At 39.6% G+C, this 20,107-nt stretch overlaps 1 protein-coding gene across 4 annotated transcripts; it reads right to left on the reverse strand.

Moving 5' to 3' along the window:
* Positions 1 to 6,571: 6,571 nt before the first annotated feature.
* On the reverse strand, positions 6,572 to 14,186 carry LOC148040312 (putative LRR receptor-like serine/threonine-protein kinase At1g06840). Of its 4 annotated transcripts, none has more exons than XM_087698186.1 (20): positions 13,549 to 13,687; positions 13,311 to 13,455; positions 13,101 to 13,195; positions 12,769 to 12,840; positions 12,524 to 12,667; positions 12,343 to 12,414; positions 12,147 to 12,218; positions 11,967 to 12,038; positions 11,540 to 11,608; positions 11,345 to 11,413; positions 11,199 to 11,270; positions 10,954 to 11,043; positions 10,243 to 10,314; positions 9,619 to 10,133; positions 9,368 to 9,505; positions 8,784 to 9,070; positions 8,640 to 8,691; positions 8,255 to 8,505; positions 7,942 to 8,076; positions 6,572 to 7,836 (listed from the first exon to the last, which is right to left on the reverse strand). In XM_087698186.1, the coding sequence occupies exons 2-20, from the start codon at positions 13,377 to 13,379 to the stop codon at positions 7,492 to 7,494; spliced, it is 2,691 nt and encodes an 896-aa protein (XP_087554312.1). In that variant the 5' UTR covers positions 13,380 to 13,455; positions 13,549 to 13,687; the 3' UTR covers positions 6,572 to 7,491. The 4 variants fall into 4 exon arrangements, with proteins under 4 accessions (XP_087554312.1, XP_087554306.1, XP_087554305.1 ...); XM_087698179.1 differs by having other exon boundaries at positions 6,573 to 7,836; positions 13,101 to 13,172; positions 13,549 to 14,186; XM_087698180.1 differs by lacking the exon at positions 13,101 to 13,195 and having other exon boundaries at positions 13,549 to 14,186.
* Positions 14,187 to 20,107: the final 5,921 nt, after the last annotated feature.

The raw sequence follows: 20,107 nt of genomic DNA on the forward strand, positions 1-20,107 counted from the left end.
GGGATCCTAAAGATATAGGTCATCAATTTACATCTGAAACATTACAGGAATTGAAAGTGGCGCAGAAGGGTTTCTTTTGCCTACTGAGAGAGACTATTTTATGTAGATGTTGGCTAGACATGGAAAGGCATTTGCATTTCAACCAAGTGAAATAGGTTGTGTGGATCCAAATGTTGTCTCTCCTATGGTCGTATTTACTGTGCCACATGTACCATGGAACTTGAGGCCTATTCCAGTGCCTAAAGCTTACTTGCCAAAGCTAATGGATTTGCTAAATGAAAAGATTCGAATGAAGATCTTGGAGCCTTCTCAACCCCGTACTCAAATCGTTGGTTTACTATGCCCAAAAAGAATGGGGCTTTGAGATTTATTCAAGACATGCAACCGGTCAATAAAGTGACCATAAGAAATGTGGGTGCAGGTCCTATGGTTGATGAATTTGCAGAGGCTTTTGCAGGCAGAGCAATCTATTCTTTGGGTAATCTTTACTCGGGTTATGATCAGTTTCAGCTTGCAATTGAAAGTAGGGATATCACAACCATGAAGACTCCTTTGGGGTTAGTACGGATGTGTACTCTCCCACAGGGTGGAACAAACTCAGTGGCACACATGACAAATGCTATGAATAGGGTACTCATGGATTTTATACCACAATTGACTATGCCCTTCTTGGATGATGTTCCAATCAAAGGGTGTGTAGTGGATGAAAAGAATGAAGAGATGGATGCTCATGGATGCAGACAGTTTGTTGTAGACCATATTGTGGATTGTGAGAGGATTTTGACACGTCTAGAAGAGGTGCATTTAACTCTTTCTGGACAAAAACTTGTCTTTGGAGTTGAAGAGGTTTTGATTATTGGGCATATGTGTGGGCCTTATGGGCGAAGGCCATCACCAGCAAAAATAGATGGGATTGATAGAATGCAAGATGTATGCACAAATGTATCAGAGGTACATAGATTCTTGGGTGCATGTGTGTTCTATTTGATATGGATTCCTCACTTTGCACATGTAGCCGATGCTCTTTATCAGCGTCTAGGGAAAGGTCAGAAATTGCATTGGGAAAGGAAGCATCAAAAAGCAATGAAGAAATTGAAGCAACTCTTAAAATCTGCTCCTACATTGAGAAAGGCTGACTATTCACATGGAAAGCCTATCATTATTACTATTGATACAAGCCCAATCGGGATTGGATGGGCAATTAGGCAAGATGATGAGGAAGGGCAAAGATATGCAATACGCTTTGGTGTAAAAGTATTGACTGAACGACAGAGAAGATATCCACATGTAAAAAGAGAATTATGGGGAATTGTGACAGCCCTTAGATGTAATAAGGAGTATTTTATGGGTGCTCATGTAGTCATTGAGACCAATTGTTTTCCAGTATTGGGTATGATTACTAATTGTGCTACTCTGGACATTGCTATGCTCTGGTGGATTGCATACATCAAATCTTTGAACCTTGAATTTCAACATATTGCAGGAAGAGATAACCCAATGGCAGATATGCTATCTCAAGCACGTTATGAGAATGAAGATGGGATGATGGATGAGGAGGAAGAAGATGACTTTCTTATGGCTGAAAATGATGTTGCAAGAGTGAATTTAGCAATGCAAGGAGTTGCTACAACATTAATAGAAGCTTGGACAACAAAGAGAATACACTTTAGATGTTTTGCATCTTGTGTAGAAGTGTTTTTGGAAGACAACTATGCAGGAGAGTGGCTGAGAATTGGCCAATATCTCAGTACATTAACAAAGAGAGATGAATGGTCAGATGAGGAGTTTAAGAAGATCAAGAAGAAAGCCTATGGATTTTTCTTAAAATATGGATACTTATGGAAACATGCTAAAAAGAAACAAGGTATGCCATTGCAAGTTTTGGGTGACAGAGCTTCATAAGTAAAAGTAATGCAAGAATTTCATGAAAGCTTGTGGGCTGGTCATAGAGGTATTTAGGGTACTTTTACAAAGATCAAAGCAAGATATTGGTGGCAGGGTATGTATAAGGATGTTTCTCACTTTGTGGAAACATGTACGACATGTCAAATGTATTCAACTGTGAGACATCAGGACGGATTGCAACCCACATATCCATTGTATCTTCATTTTAAGTGGGTGGTGGATTTGGTCACAATGCCTACAGGTCTTTGGCAAATGAGGTATATTGTGCTTGCTCGTGAAGACTTGACTAATCAAGTGGAAGGGAGAGCTCTACGTACTAAGACAACAAATGCCATATGTACTTTTCTCTTAGAAGAGATATTTTGTCGATATGGCTATGTGGGAAAAATTACAGCAAATAGGGGTGACTTGGATGCAAATGAAGCTCATGATTTCTTTGCACGGTTGGGGATAAAGCTTGCTTTAACTTGAGCCTATAACCCTGAAGAAAATGGCAAAAGTGAAAGAGATCATCCACCTATTGTGAAGGCATTGGCAAAATCATGTGGAGAGAAAGTAAAAGAGTGGCCACGATTGCTCCCTTATGCTTTGTGGGCTGACAGAACAACTCATAGTGCTGTTATAGGATATATGCCTACAGAATTGATGGGTGTTCAAAAACCTATCATACCGATAGAAGAGATGACAGTCACATGGAGTGTGTTACCTTCGGAGGAGGAGTTGAATCAAGAGGAGTTGTTGGCCTTACGCATTAGATAGTTGGAAAGAAAGTGAGAAGACATAGAGGTAGCAACTGCAAAGTTAAGGACAACAAGGATACAGAACAAGAAACGATTTGACAAAAGACATAGACTGAGACCAAGAATCATAAAAGATGGGGATTGGGTATTGGTTTATGATAGCAGTTTAGATAACCAGCATAGTACCATGCATAAAGTTTCCAAAATATGGTTTGGACCCTATGTGGTAAGACAGGTGTTTGATAATGCTACTTATACATTAAATGAGCTCGATGGGACAGCCATCAAACTTCTGGTAGTAGGGAAAAGAATCAAATTATTCAAAAGGTGGCAATCTACTACTTATGAGTTGCCAGAATTGGAAGAAAATAGTGGCCATGATATAGGGGCTAGCCAGGAAGATATGGAAGATGAAGAAGCAAAGGTTATGGTTGCAGAGGATGAGGAGGACTCAGAATCCGGTGACAACTAGGATTTTGGCACATACCGGAGGATGTGCAGGTTCAAAGGGGGTGGATGTCGTGATGTTATGAGGACACAGTGGAAAAAGTATGGAATGCATCATCATCCGACTTCTTTATTGATCTAGAGAGTCAATGTGATCTGAGCCATTAGTACTAGTGTGAGTTGCATGGATTATCCAAAAATACTAGATTTTTGGATAATTTTAGTCTATTTTTTATATTATTTATTGTAAAAAATCGAAACAGTTAGAAAAAGCTTCTAGATTAGGATGGCATGCAAAAAGCTAGTATGAGATTTTTCATAAAAAAGACAGATTGACGAAATCGTGCGCGTCGCGATAGCTGTAAACAGGCTGAAAACTACGGATTGAACTAAGAGAAGAAGAAGGAGTGATCTGGGAGATCCATGCCAGGTGTCCTACTGTTTTACCCCCCTTTTGGAGCCAACGGAGCCATCAGATTTGGGTTCCGAGCTGCAAAGAAGGAGCTGTAATTTTTATGCACGTTTTGTTCTATGAAGAAGCTCCAGGAGATCTAATGCCTAGAGATTGCTTTTGAGTAGTGCGAAGATTCCAAGTTCTTTCAATACATATTGATTCAATTCATTGTGATTTGTTTTTGTATTGTTTACCACTTGGGTATTCTCTATCTTCTCTTTCATCTCCTATCTCTATTTCCTTCTACTTCTGATCCCCGGTGGATTCGACCTTTCAACAAAAACCCCTCCGACAACATGGAAGGACCTGCCTACCATTAGGCACCAATTTAGACTAAGTGAAACTGAACTTGAGTGGCTAATGAGACTAAAGTCACACCTCAAGCCGACTTATCCACGTTGAGCACTCCACAGCGCACCCATCTCCTCAAATCACTAGTCACTGAGGCAGGCACAAGAGCTTGGCTTGCCAAGAAGTCTAAACAAATTCATGGCTCATCTGCCTAGGTAATCATGCAAACTTGGGCTGTTTGGAAAAAATAGTTCCCTCACACCCGAATGTCCACTTGGAGGAGACGGCTAAGAAGAACTTGGAAAGCTACCAAATCAAACCAACTAGACACCCTCCTATGGAGACTGGTACTCAATAAGCTGCCTGTCCGGGATAAATTTCTTAAGACCCCCCCTTATTGCATCTGGTGTAAAAAAGAGGAAGAGAGTACCACCCACCTCTTTTGGGACGGTGCTACTGACAGACCAGTATGGAGAGCCATTAGGAAATGGCTAAGAGCGACCAATCTAAAGGATGTTGTCACTATGAAGCTTGCCCTTTTTGGGGAGTCTGGGCCACTTGACAAGACCTCATTGTTGCTGATAGACACCATAAGAGCAATCACACTCAAGCACATCTAGTGTTTGAGGAATAGAGCCATCCTCGGATCAAGAAAGGAGACTACCCGTGCTAAAGACATACCCGCCCTAAAAGATCGGATCATAGTCTATCTGAAGCGTATTAGGAACACCCATTGGGTCTTCCATCTATTTTGTAAAAAGATAGTAGCATTGGCCTAATGCCTTGATGCATATCCTTTATATGCTATAACTATTCTCTATCAATGGACTTTTGTTTTCCTCGCTTTTTAAAAGAAACTCAGTTTATGTCTTCTCTTATACGCATGGAATTAAAGCGCTTATCATTTGAGCTATACCCTCTCAGGGTTCGAGGTGGAGGCATGTGAGGGACCGCGAACCAGGGACGAATCTTGCCTGCCTAGAGCTAGCGAGTTAGATGGTGCTGCAGGTGGTGGTTTTGATATGGTTTTTGGGGGCGCTGCCCATGTAGGCTTGATAACTATTCCTTGAGGTGTTTATAATATATACTAATATGGATCTTTACTTGCTGGGCTTATGACAAGGCTACAAAGATCAAGGCTATCAAATCCCTCAATATTTTGAGGATTATTTCAAGTTCTTGAGGATTATATCTCTTGCTTTATATATCTCTCCCTTGATGCAAACATAAATAGTTGTATACGAATTGTGGTGCCGTGAGGGGAATTGTGCTAAGCATATACCACATCCTTGGCCTACCATGTGTGCCTAAGTAGATGATGTAATCCCATGTCAAGCATGGTCTCATGATATTATAGCTTGCTTCGGACATGGTGATATTGTAGCTTGCTTTGGATGTGGTGATTTGGGTTGCCTTTATGTCATGTATGTCGTATCATAGCACGATCACAATTTTCTATTCTATGTGTTCTACTTTCCTTTCTTAGTTCTAATACATCCAATGGCATTTGTATTTGTTAAGTGTTTATCTTCTATAATGAAAGTATTGTATGCATGTCTTGTTTCTTTAATTTGTTGTATATGGTTTCCATTGATGATAGTCTTTATGATATTGCATTCTCCATAACCAATTATGTATGAGCGAGTGTTTTTTTTCAGATAATCAGTGATGGAGAATGGCAATGATATTGTCTTACCACTAAAATGCATGATAGAGGTACATCCTTTCCAACATGTGTAAAACTACAAGGGAGACTACAAGGAAGTGGCATGTTGGTCATGTGCTCCAATTAATGAAATTAGGATCTCTAAACTATACACGCCAGTAACAAATCTAAATTGAAATGAAACGTGCAATTATTATATACGTACCTACATGTATATCTGAGTTTAAGGATACATTTATGACTCCACTATACACACCAACTAACAAATATAAATTGAAATGAAACATGCCATTATTATCTATATACCTACATGTATAATGGAGTCTAAGGATACATTTATAATCTGTCACACCTACATGTAGCCCTTTATTCACCATAAATCACACAAAAACCACAGAATGAATACCACATGTATTCATGCATGCATGCCCTCTTGAAATGCTACATTATTCCAAATAATATCATACATCATCACATACACACATCTTTGGATTGACACATTTACAAGTGCTTACATGTGACCTAGAAGCAACTGGTTGTTGAACCGAAAACTCCTATCATCAAATGAGGCTCACAAATATATATATGCATCCATATGACCTTATTTAGTCTCATGTGACATGAATACAAAACCACTTGAATTGCTTTGTGAATGGATGCATATATGCATGTTTGTGCCAATGAGAAAGAGAACCATATATTATTCTTTATACTTGTCTTTTAGATTAATTGTGTGTGAAAAACTAGGCCATTCAGTGATCGAGTGTTACAAAAAGTGGTAGTAGTAGAGGTGGAGATACATAGAAAGTCTCAATAGGAGGGTATAAGAGAAGAGTACTGATGGTGTCATACAATTGCAAAAGAATGTTGCATGTGCATGTAAAGCAAATTAAGTGGAAAAATTAGGCTTATAGGCTTATAGCACTTAGAAGAAGGTGGTGGCGATGTCAAGTATTAGCTAGATATAAGGACCAACATGATCTTTGGTTAAGTACACGCACTCTTGCCATGGCTAGAGATTGTTGTAAAATAAAGGGGGGGGGGGGGGTAAGCAAGGCATGGAGATTGTGGTAAAATTAGAACATAAGGTTCCTCAAATGCAAAAAAATTTAAATAGAGCATGGGGGCTTGGAATGTTGAAAAGAAGACCAATACCATAATTAAGAGATAACTATGGTAAATCTATATTTGAGTGCATCCATGTTAGCAAAGGGTAGTAAAATGAGTTTATAATCTATATCTATGAATGGATTTTGGAGCATGGACTTCTTTGATATCCCCTCTTACAAAAATCTTTATCCATTGAGTTTTGTGATATCCCCTCTTACAAACATCTTTATCCATTGAATTCAGTGATATCCCCTTTTAAAAATTGCTCGCACCTTGTGGAGGTTTTCTGGTAGTCTTCTTACCTCACATCATTTGATGCATTTGGGGTTTTTTTTTTTAAATCTCAATATGACTAGTCTCAAATATGAACATCTAGAGAAATTATCCAAAGCAAAAGGCAACAGGTGATAACCTTCACTCTTTGAAACAATGAGACATCCCAACTTAGCTAAACCTCTTGATGAAATTATGATTAAGGTGGTTTGTGAAGTGAAAAATAATTGGTCACAAGCTTAGCTAAACCAACTTAGCTAGGGAAGGTGCAGCCTCACAAGCTTCACAATGATGTCAACCATGTGAAGCACTGTTAGTGCTTTATCATGTGTACATGCATGTACAAACAAACACTGCCTATAGCGAAACACTCATGCATTGAGAATCTATGTGGAAAAGATATGGACGTGCATGCATACCCACCAAGGCTAGGAAGCTGAGAAATGATTGGTACCACAGTTAGGTGCATTTACAACTATGGCATTGATAACTTATGTGAAAAGGATTTTCATGCAATTTCTACAGACCTGAGGCTAAGAAGCTTCACAAGACTAGTACTGGTTGTATTTCAACCATGGAATCATATGGCGATGTCCTGCAAACAACTACCTTGGAGAAAGGTTTGGGATAGTGCCACTCATCAACACACTTCCATCTATGTCTGATGATATGTAAGGATTGTTCGAACTTGATGCATTTGCCTTGGGGGGAGTACTATCAGTTTCTCTTGAATATATCTCAAATGAGGTCATGGACTCTGGTATTGGTGTTTGATGCCATATGGCTTCCAATTGCCTCACTACTTCAGCCACAGACGGACGAGAGTCTGTATCATCCTTGCAGCAAGAAATTGCTAGTCTCACCAGAAGCTCTAGACATTCGGATGGATATGAGCCCATCCGTGAGTCTACAATGGACAACATCATGCCAGCCTCATATGCAAGATTGACCTGCAGCACTCCACAACCATTAGAGTTTTCCTAACTTGAAATCCTTTCTAAAAAGAACAGTTTATTTTTGAGACAGAAAACTACCAGAGACTATTAAATCCTTACCTCCCTAACAAGATTTTTCCCATGTGAAATGGGTTGCATGCCTGTTACAAGCTCTAGCAAGACAACTCCAAAACTGTAAACATCACTTTTGTCGGTGAGTTTGTGGGTCAAGAAGTACTCTGGATCCAAATAGCCCTGCAAGAAATTTCAGCACTTATTTAACAAGTAATAGCGTGATTCACACTCCGAAGATAACTATGATCACTTTAGAATGCATGCATCCTTGATGTGAAGTTAGTCCCTACATCTGTGCTTTGGTAGAACCATAGCATCGAGAGCAAGATATGATCAACTATATGAAGTTTCCACTCACCGGAGTGCCTTTCACTACAGTTGAAATTGGACCACCTGCTACACCTTCTAGCTCAGGAACAGGAGCAAGCTTTGAAAGCCCAAAGTCTGCAACCTTAGCTCTCCTCTTCTCATCAAGCAAAATGTTACTAGCTTTGATGTCACGGTGATATATGGGTGGACTTGCTTCTGTGTGAAGATATAAAATGCCTCTAGCTGATCCCAAGGCTATTTGGATACGGGTTGGAAAATCTAGGGCCACCTTCGATTTTGCTGAAACATTACAGCCCCTCAGATATCAATGAAGGAGAAGCTCTTCAACTGCTCTAGAATTGATATACAGATATCAATACAACTAGATTCATGTACTATTTTTGAAGAAGATCATCATGAAAATTTTTACTCACAATTAAGATGCTCTCGTAAGGTACCATTTTCCATGAACTCATACACCAACATCTACAACAAAGTTCAAGATAACTTCTCCTTACTAGTTTAGAAAGCAGACACTTCTTGAACTATGAGAAAGGTAGAAACCCAACAATGCATACCTGTTCACCTTGATCATCACAAAAGCCTAACAGGGAGACAAGGTTGCGATGATGAACACGTGAAAGCAACTCTAGCTCTGTATAGAATTCTTTTGCACCCTGTAATGATCCCTCTTGTGCGCGCTTTACTGCACCTACTACCCCATCAGCCAAAATAGCCTTGTAGACTTTCCCATATCCACCTTTCCCAATCTGCATGGAATCATCAAAATTGTTGGTGGCCTTTGACATTTCTTCATATGTAAAATCTTTCACACCGGCTACTTTAATCCGTCGATAGTGTTTCTCTACAAAGAACCACAAAATGCTATGTTAGTACTTGGTCTTTGGTTATGGAATCCTTGAATGCACCAAATATCTCAGAACTTGAAAATCATTCAAATTAAGGATGTTAACCATAGCCCTAATAATAATTCTCACAATAGAGCATTTGATTTCCATATTACTAGAGAAATAATCTAAAAACCCAATCAGTAAAGATGCTCCATTTTTAGTGTGTGGCAATCAAAAGAAAACATATTCACTATTACAATGTTTCAAATATGAGGGTCCATGCATCAATAGAAGGGGGGGTGGAATCATACTTTCTCTGGAGGGACTATGGTGCCTAATAACAAAGAACATCGCAACACCGACCATTGTGCCTGTAAACACAGTTGCACCAATCGCAATACTTGCAATAACACCTCCACTCAAGCTATTTCTAGATGGAGGAGACGATTCTACACAGTCAACAAGCTTGTGAGCTTAAATGAGAAAACAAAGAGCAGAAAACAACGCCGAAAATACACAACTCCTTGAGCGAGGACTTGCAGGTCAATGGGTGAAAGCTTACCATTGTAAGGAATCCCTATGTTGAAGGATATCACATCGTAAGGACCAAATGTATTATTGTCAGGAATGTTCCAAGTTGTGAAGGTATCGTAAAGGTGTTGGACCTCTGAGTTACTGAAAATATCTCTACTCGGGAACAACATGATTGACATCCACATACGTGGACCAGGTTCCCAATTATACTGGGACACATTTACCTGATATGATGAGAAGTTGAGACTTGATGATAGGTAATCTTGGAACATATCCTCGTAGGGTTCAAAGATAGCAAAACCAGGACTCTTCAGTCGATATTCTACTTCAAGAGGATAGGCGCATTGGCAAACACCTTGCTGAGTTAGTAATCCATAATCCAAATGCTGATTGCGAGTTGCATCACATGTTGATTCTTGACATGAAACAGATAATTCAGGAGTACTTTCATCATCGAGAAGCTCTGAATTGCTTCCATCAAACACTGTACAGACGTTTGGTGGTAATGAAGATGTATTGCTACACACTGGATTTCCAGACAACCTGACAACAATTCTTGCCCAGTATCAATTACCTCCCCTATTTTTCCACTTCTACTACTCACAATTAGCATCGAAAGAGGCCTAAAAAACCTTACAAGATCTCAATTCACCTGAATCTGACATTCTCTACAGAATTCAATGCGCCAGGGACAAACGCAGTAAGATTGTTGTTCTGAAAGTCCCTGTAGAATCATAGAGGGGAGGCATAAGCATAATTTTTTATTTGGTAAAGAGAAATTGTAATCACATCAAAATTACAAGATTGCAAGAGTCACAAAAAGCTAATGTCGCAAGGACATGTGCAAATGTGACTTGCAAATGTGAGATGCATCCTTGAGTCTTAATATGCATCCTTGAGTCTTAATATGACAATTATGTATCAATTAATTAATCGATTAATGTTGACATTAGAGATTATGTATTAATTAATCGATTATGCATCCTTGAGTCTTAATATGACAATTATGACAGCACTAATAGCTTTGAAAGGGGGGTAAAAGCCCAACGTGACTTGCAAGCCCTCCTCTTCTATCTCAATGTATATCAACACATAAACAAAGTAAAGCCCATACCAAAGTGCTAACTATTGTTTTAGGCGAGCTTCATATATGAAGGTACCCTTTCCATGCCATAATACGCCCTTTAGCATGTTCTACAAGCCTTAATTCATTCCTATTGTTTTGAGTCCAGATTGTTTCAAGGGCATACTTAATTTACTGCCAGTGGAGCATTAGCATGTTTTATGAATGTGCAGTTTGAAACATAGTCCATGAACATATGCAGAAAATAAAGAAAACCAGAGTGCCAGGAAGATTTCTTACAGAACAAATATTGACTCTGAATTCGGAAAGGCATCATGTTGGATATCATTCACTGTAATGTTTCCATCTAATGAGTTGTCCCGCAAGATTCTATAGCAAGGCAACATACAAGGAATATTTAGTCTGCCATTGTCAGAACAACAATACAAACTAAAGCACCAATGTAGACTCCCATGCATAAGAAATGATCATTCAAGGCAGACAAAGTGAGTCGTTGCAGACTTGCCATCTTCTAGAACACTTACAGAAACTCCAGTTTTGGCACTTCCAGAAAGTCCACTGGCACTGGCCCATCCAGCTGATTGTAAGATAAGTCACTAAATAAGACATGAAGGTGGTTAGACTTGATACCATAAAATCAGCCCAGTATCATGAGACTTTGGACACCTACATAGTTGTAAGAATTGTAGAAAGAGGCCCAAATGGAAGCATTCCACTCAATTGGTTGTGACTAAGATCTCTACATTAACAGATAAGAACAAGAACCAAAGATGCGTATCGTTAGAAGATTAAAGAACCCAACATTCAGTCAAGTTGTGCTTGAGAAGCTCATGTATACTCACAAAGCTTGACATGGTATACTCACAAGTATCCCAAAGAAGTTAGATGTGTAAGATCCGGTATTAGTCCAATCAAGTTACAATTCCTTAGGCTCCTGCCAATTAGCATGGACCATCCAGATTCTTTACCCCATAAGAGATTTTCAGAACAAGAGGAAAATGTCTAATTGATTTTTTGCAGTTTCCAACTTTTCTAATAGCCATCTTATCATCCCCATTACCATTGAAAAGTGTTATTGATGCTGTATAGCACACAATGCTCATCCTTAAAACAAAAACGTGCATGATGAGCTTGTGCTATTAAGACTTGAACATGTGTCATTCTTTTATATTCTTCAGATGGAATGCCTAACAACAATTGCATCATTAATGTGAATGGATATAGGAGGCTTGATTATATATGGAACCAGACAGAGGAAAAAGGTGTTATAGAAAGTTGAAGTTTGTACCTACATTTTTTTAAGGTTCACCATGTGGGAGTAGTCTGATGGTATTGAACCAGTAAAATGATTATTGTCAAGTTGTCTGTCACACCATGAAACATCGAAACATTGACATTAAGAAGCTTTGATATGAAAGAACCAAAAGTGGTCAAGGTGTTTGTGAAATTCTGAACTCAAGAGGTGCCCTTACAAAATGAGTAAGGTAGATATATTTGCCAACTCAACTGGTAGCTCTCCAGTTAGATCATTGCTATCAAGTAGACTGAATATACCAGAAAAACAAGGTCAAGGCTAACACTAAAATGGCACCACCATAGTCATTTAAAATGAGTTGTTCATAAATGGTTTCAAACCATGTCATTGATGAGGGGATAGTGGAACATTACAGATGCACTAAGCTCTCCAGATTTCCTAGCTCTTTCGGAATGCTACCATTCAACGAGTTATTGTTCATGTGGCTGCAGAAACAGAAGCAGTGCAAAGAAGAGGTATATGGCTACACAGTTGAGTCCCATGCCTTCATTCTTCAACGGAGGACATTGACCATACAGAGTTCCACATACTTACAAATGCTTTGCCTTATTCAGATTCTGGAAACTCGCAGGCACTGGGCCTGATATATTGTTCTCATCGATTTGTATTCGATTCAAATTTGCAAGGTTGCCCAACTCTGGAGGAAGAATTCCAGTCAATTTGTTGCCATTGAGTAACCTAAAGAGAAGTAAGTGTCAAAATGGGAGATATGGCCTGAATTTTCCCTGTAGCAGTACTCGAAGACCAAAGCGGGATGAAGTAGGTTAGAGTATACTCACAGGAGATAAAGCTCCCTGAGTTTTCCAATCTCTCGGGGTATGGACCCCGTGATGTTGTTCCACATGACGTCCCTTCACAATGAATATAAATCATAAAGCGTATCAGTCAAGTAACCTGCATGACACTGTTGCTTTGATTTTCAATGGTCACCCAGAACATTATTCCATGCTCTAGATGCATGCCTACAGGCTATGACATCCATGTGGTGCGTATAGGTACACAGACATCAAAGCTCATGTGAGCAGGAGGCAGAAATATGCGACACAGATATCATAGTACAGGCATGTAAGCTTACAACCGGATAAGTTGATTGAATTGTGTGAAAGCTTACAAGATCGTCAGGTGAGTGAAGTTGCCGAAATCTGGGGCCAGAATTCCTGTGAAATTCATATTAAGGAGGCGCCTGTGTTTGCGAAGCGCATTAGCCTATAAATCAAAGCCGGATTGTGCGCAGAATGATAAATTAAGTGTAACAGACCATACTTCCCGACAGAGAGAGAGAGAGAGAGAGAGCTTTGGAGGTGATCAGTCTAGCACTTACAGCTCCTTCACATGTTGTGTCCCCGTCACGTTCACACAATAGACCCCTGTCCACCGAGGACTCCCACATGGATCGTCTCCATTCCAGTTGCTTAGTTTTCCGAAAACATCACCAATCTGCCTTCGTACTGCTCGTAGAGCAGCAACTGCGGACACACACGGTGAATGAACAGAGGAACAACATGTCAGCATCGCCTATAATATCCAAATACTGCTTTATGCTGACTACATGACGATACCTTCAACTTGATCAGTAACAGCATCTGTCGTGTGTACTGGGGATATGGTGATGAGGGAAAGGACTAGGGCCAGTATCTGAGAGCCCAATTTCAGCTGTCGCCCTCCGATCGAATGCTTGCCTTTCAATGGAACCATTGGATACTAGTAAGCAAATCGGTGCACTATTTATGGCTATCTATGGCTATTTGTTCTAATTTGCTGAGACTATTTATGGCTCTAGCTGCTTGAAGGGAGCTGATTAGGCAGGGATTACAACAGATTGTGGCAAAGATGATTCTAATCTGCAGAGACTGTGTCCGACCGGCTCTAGCTCTAAGGGACCTATCCTAATCTGTCTGTATAGACTATAGCTTACTCTCACAACAAATCGTTGCAGAGATGATTCTGCACAGACAATGTCTGACTCCAGCGGACTATTCTATCCTGCATGGTTCATATATCTGACTCTGGCTTGATTATAAGGGTTGTTGCAGAGATAATTCTAGCTTTATTACAAGGATTGTTGCAGGGATAATTCTAACCAACAAGCAGAGAATACCAGCCACTTCTCTCAAACTGATGAGATTAATGTGGCTATAAATTATCTGTAAAGCCACAGAAATCTGTATCTGTCACATTTTGTGATCAAGCATCCGGATTCGGCTTTGGATGTGGCTATAAATGCTGCTGAAGCATGAGCTGAGACCAACCTTAAAAGCTGGGTCCACTGATCTTACCAGTCTAAGGTCACTACAACTTACAAAAATTAAATGATTGACTTTGTTTAATAATTCAAGTGGAATTGATATGGATTGTTGATTATTTAATCGATCAAGTGGATGTGCTATGAGTTATTTAGTCATTCAAGTGGACTTGCCATGGGTGAGAGAAAAAAGCATTACAATGGGGATATATAAAGAGAGATGCTGGAGTAGAACTTGTCCACATATGGATAGAATATTATAGTTTATGGGAGAGGCTCAAAATTAAAATTAAATTGTCAACCAAGAAAAGTTCCCACCAATTTATACTGCTAGCTACTATGAAAAAAAAAAATCTCAAATATATAGCTTAAAATTGTTGAGGTCACTTTTACATAATGTATTGTTTCATGAGATTTACACTAACATAATGCATAATTTCTTTCCTCTTCATTATCATTGTTTGAGTGGCTTTTGCAATGTGCATTGTGACTTATCCTCTTAAGATAGCCAAACACCCCCATGGCACCAAAATGGGTGCCTTTTGTGGGCATGCACATGTGGCACATGTGGAAGGTGAGTAAGCAATGGAAAACTCATGGAAGTGAAAGTGCCATCATCCATGCATGCGATGCCTATTGAACTTATTGGTCCATATGCAATAGCACTCTTTTGCAAATGGCTAGCTAGACCCATCCTCAAGTCCCTACAACATCGAGAGTGCCTACACATGCATGTGTAGCAAAGCTAAAAGAACAATTAAAATGGATAGGAACCAAATCAATGCAATAGTTAGCGTTATATCATTTGTCTAGAGAGTAGTTCATGCCTTGTAAAATAATGGTATCTAAACGTCATTTTATAAGTGTGATAGGCATCTCCCCACCCTATTTGATTGCAACTACGAGTAATTAATTGCTTAAACTACAAAATCTTTTATATAGGCTACGAAAAAGTCAAAAAAATCTTTAAATGGGCCATGAGAAAGTCAATTAAGTTTCATATTCATACATAATAATAATAATTACATGAACATATGCATAAACATGCGAAAGTGCCAACATGAAGTTCCAAACGTATTTGCTAGAACATAGTATTGCATATAGTATTTGAAGTTGTGATAACATAAGCATTAGCCTCGTTACAATCTACAAATATTTTGAAGTTGTGATAGCATAAGCATTAGCCTCGTTACAATCTACAAATATTTTGTACTTATACAAGTTAGCTCATAAAAGAATCATTTAAAAACTTGATTTGGATAAAGCCTTTTTGGCAATGGTAGTTTAGTTAACTAAGGGATCATCAACTTAACCATGTACAAGATCAAAGTGAATGCAATGAGCATTAGAGGTTGGATATAATAAAGTGTGAATAAAAACATAACATTATCAATCTTAAACCCTAGCCTCATTCGTCCAAATGGGTAGAAGATGCAAAATCATAGTAAGCAATGAACTCTTTATGCAAGACGTATAACTTGGCTTTACTTAAGGGGAATTAGTTGGAACTATGTATTAAAATCTTTACCACAAAATGTACAACTTAGCTTTGCTTAAAGGAAACAAGATTGAAGAAAACCTCACCATTCTATTGTCAATTTTATCATGTGAGAAAGTAGAATTGTTTAGCATGCACTATCCTTCTTGGGGACTATTTGCATTTAGTGGTCGAACTAGTAACCTTATAGGCTATCTTAGAACGCTTTAAAACCCACTGTATTTAAGAAACACTAGCTACTGGGGTGTTGTGTTGACCAAGCCTACTAACTAGACTTTGCTTGATTGCCATCATTGTGAAGCATTGTGAAGCTCCCAATGTTGCATCATGAAAGCTTCACATTGAGCAAAGGAAAACAACCTTGCTATCTCATAGGTGCTTCCCTTTTTTTATAGAAATATAAAAGAGAAAATGTGTGATGTGTGCAACAAGCAATGCTATCTTTATGAAACAACATATTATTATTAGCTACTTGAAGTTATAACACAAAATCTCAAATATTAAATATTGGTTTCTTGTGAGTCGAGAAATGAAACCATATAACATGTTTATATGTTGGTTTTCATAAAACACTCAAACTATGCATCCTTTAGTGTCAACTTATTGGCTCGGCTCCTCATTGTCAATAGTAACATATGATTTCCAAGCTCATGAGGATATATATATTGTACCTCTATGGCTTCATGTTTTATTGGGTAGCATGTAAATCTCCCTTTGCTAGCAAAAATGAAGGGGTATGCTTCGACCACATGATGTTGCACTAAATGTACATGCTTGGACTACATGTATAAATATTTAGAAAAAGTGAACAGGTATGCTTTGACCACATGATGTTGCACTAAATGTACATGCTTGGACTAGAAGTATAAATATTTAGCACCTTCAAGTAAGATTTAGTTTCTTTATCAATAGGCCTATGTGTGCATAGAGATGTGGGTGCATTTATAAAGGATCATGCATGCATGCCTAGGGTAAGTTACTCATGAATATATGTGTGCATCACATGGGTTCAAAATAAGGTATCTTTAAAATATCATTTTTATATATTTTTTACATACAAAAGGGTGTAATATAAGGGGATTATTTACAAATTGAATAGAAAAGGGTTATGTTTTATTCATGAAATATTCACAGATAAGGATATTTATAAATAGACTTTGAATGCACATGATGTGGAGGATATACATATAGTAACTTCCCCGAGATGCATGCACATGCTATGCAAGTATATATGTAAGTCTAAACATGTGTTTACCAAAGATAATGGGAAACTTGGGCCCATAATTATGGAGGTTAGTTTTGCTTTTTGAATTTATTTATTAGGAGAGATAACTTGGGCCAAGCTTTCTCATTTTACCTAAAATTATAATGTGTACCAAATCATTGAGGTTTTAATAGATATTTCAATAAGAAGCCTCAAGAGAGAATTAGTCAATAAGCACCACTTAGGAGCTGTAGAACTTATGTCACAAACTTCAAGAATTGAATGTATATACAATGTAGAGTTAATAAAATGATTTATGATTGGGATGTAAATCACCAAGGTAGTTGCTTACATATCTGCCACCCATCAATGATTGAAACTTGTCACATAAAAAAATAATTCATGGATAGTTTGAGATTCTAATACTTTCAAAGTGTCTATTATCTCGAGTCCTTATGCATATGAAATGCATATATAGTGGCACATACACATACGCACCTCTCTCTCTCTCTCTCTCTCTCTCTCTCTCTCTCTCTCTCTCTCTCTCTCTCTCTCTCTCTCTCTCTCTCTCTCTCTCTCTCTCTCTCTCTCTCTCTCTCTCTCAATATAAGTCAGACAGGTTTTTTGTCCATGAAATAAACTTTATCATAAACATTGAAATAGATTTGGAAATGTGACATGTTTTAACTCCATCAAGTGATTTGTAAACCACAACTACCACACATACACACACACACACAAAATATATCTCACATACCCACACATGAATCAAAAACATTTTTGCCCATGAAAGAAACTTTATTAGTAACATTGGAAGATAATTGATTATGTAACATTTGTAGTTTCATCATAAGCTCTGTAAACCAAAACTATCATTAAGATGCTCTCTCAATTGCAAAGTGAACTCTAGAATGAATTCCTTGACATAATTTAGAATGAGTTGAACCATTGTACATCTATCAAAACTTGCAACAGATGAAATGTAAGAGGTCATATACATAATTAATATATGTACTCGTGCACATAAAAAATGTCAGAAGAACGGATCTAGAGCATGGCTATGGTTGCTTGAAGAGACAGAGTGAACTCATGAAGACATAGAGTTGAAGATGGAATGTCACACAAGTGAATTAGGTTCCAAGATTGATTAGCTTGGATGTAAAAGAGTGGGGATAGATGGGTAGGACACGGATTAGCATGGGAATAGCCAGTTATACTGACAGGGTATATAAAGTGTTGAGAGACCCAATTAGGGCATCAGTTATCAATAATCAAGTCTCTCTTTTCTCCTTCCTCCTAGCTTTCATGGCTTCCCTCCTCTTTCTCTCTCTTTTTCTATCTTTCTCTCTCTTCTTCTCTCATCTTCTTCCTCTTTCTCTCTCCTCTTTGCAGCCTCTCCCTTCTCTCCTTCTCTCTCCTAGATCTCCTTCATTAGAGTTGGTATCAGAGCTCCGGTCTTTGATCCTCCTTCTCTCTCTCTCCTCCCTCTAGTTTTAGTTTCTTTTTAGTTCAGGAACCCTAGTTACTCAGGTGCACAGGTACATCACGATATGTACAGCATTGAAAGGCCACATGAATCAAGGGGTACCAGAGATGGCAGCCTTCTTGGAGTTTGCATAGAAGCTTTGGATGTATTTAGAAGCAAACCACCAAACTGACCATTTCTCCGCTGCCACTGGAATCAAGGGGTACCAGAGATGGTAGCCTTCTTGGAGTTTGCATAGAAGCTTTGGATGTATTTAGAAGCAAAACACCAAACTGACCATTTCTCCGCTACCACTACATGCTGTGGATAATGGAGGTCCACAGAGCTAGGATTGCCTGTAAACGAGCTTGCCCCCACACTCATACCACTGGAGAATCTCACTCAAGTTCTTGAAGTCCCCTAGTAAGGAGGATATGGAACCCAAGAGCTAGTTGTTGTCCACATCGAGCTTCTGCAAGAAAGAGCATTCTGTATTTGTAGTGGCTGGAGAGGGAAAGCTCCCAGAGAGAGCATTGTGATCCAGATGATAAAACCAGAACGCCTCTTGCTTGTGATGAATGAATTGCTGCTGTGAGGCAGGACGTGAGGTCGAAGAGGAGGTGACCTGGACAATCCCGGCAAATGCCTTTCTTCCCTTTCTGATGGCCATGGGCAGAAGAAGTGGCATAACTTCACCTGCTGCACTCTGAAGTTGTTGTTGCTCTTGCCTTGAGTCAGGCAGCACCACTGGCTTGGCTTTATCTGCATGGGAGCAAGGCTTATCTGTCATAGCGTCTCCAGCTTTCCTGACAGGGCCTAGGCCAAGGCGGAGGTCGGTTTCTTCAAGATTTAGGTCGCATGCGGTCTCCAAGCCTGCAGGAGAGGGATGGTGAAGTGCGGGCGAGACCTCGGCAAGACCAAGGTAGTCGTGCTCTTTGAGAGTGGAGCCACTCTGGACGGAGCTCTCGGGGCCTTCGACAGGATGCATGGCGGGCTTGCAAATGGAACTGCAGCAAAGATTGTCACCAAGGGCAAAGATTGTCACCAAAGACTGTCTCGAGCTTCCCCCCCCCTTCCCTCAACCCCCTCACCACCACCTCCGTCTCTCAAAACCCCTCCCCACCACCATCTCTACCTATCTCATCCCCGCCCCCCCAACATCTCTAACCCCTTCTTCCCTTTACACCACCCCTATCCACATGTTCGACTCTTCCCTCAATCTGCCATCTCCACCAGACCCCCCTTCTCCAACATCCCTCTTTCTCTACCTTCCACAACTCCTCTCACGGACCACACCAACCCCTCCCCCACTATGACATCACCACCATCTCCATCTCTCTAGCCCCCCCTCACCATCCGTACCTCTCTAACACCCTCAACCACCCTATCTCAACCCCACAGACCCCCTATCATTACACACACCTCCGGTAGCACACGCTCCTATCACGACCTCAACACACCCTAATACTCGTATTGCGTTGGAGCGTCTCTAGTTTGACTTCAAGGATTCAAGAAGAAGGATTTCTGAGTAGGAGAGCCACCACACAAGGAGCATTGATTGTTGGACAAGAGCAACAAACGAGGAACTGCAGCCATGTTGGCAAGGGAGAAGCTTAGAAATTAAAAGATGGTGAGGAGGAGGTAGGAGCTGCTCCTGAATGAGGGTTTCAGAAGAGGAAAGGGTGGCCTGCAAGACAACAAGGGGGCGG

Source organism: Lygodium microphyllum, chromosome 2, assembly GCF_053477565.2.
Source record: "Lygodium microphyllum isolate KBCC chromosome 2, Lygodium_microphyllum_v1.1.10, whole genome shotgun sequence".
NCBI lineage: Eukaryota > Viridiplantae > Streptophyta > Polypodiopsida > Schizaeales > Lygodiaceae > Lygodium > Lygodium microphyllum.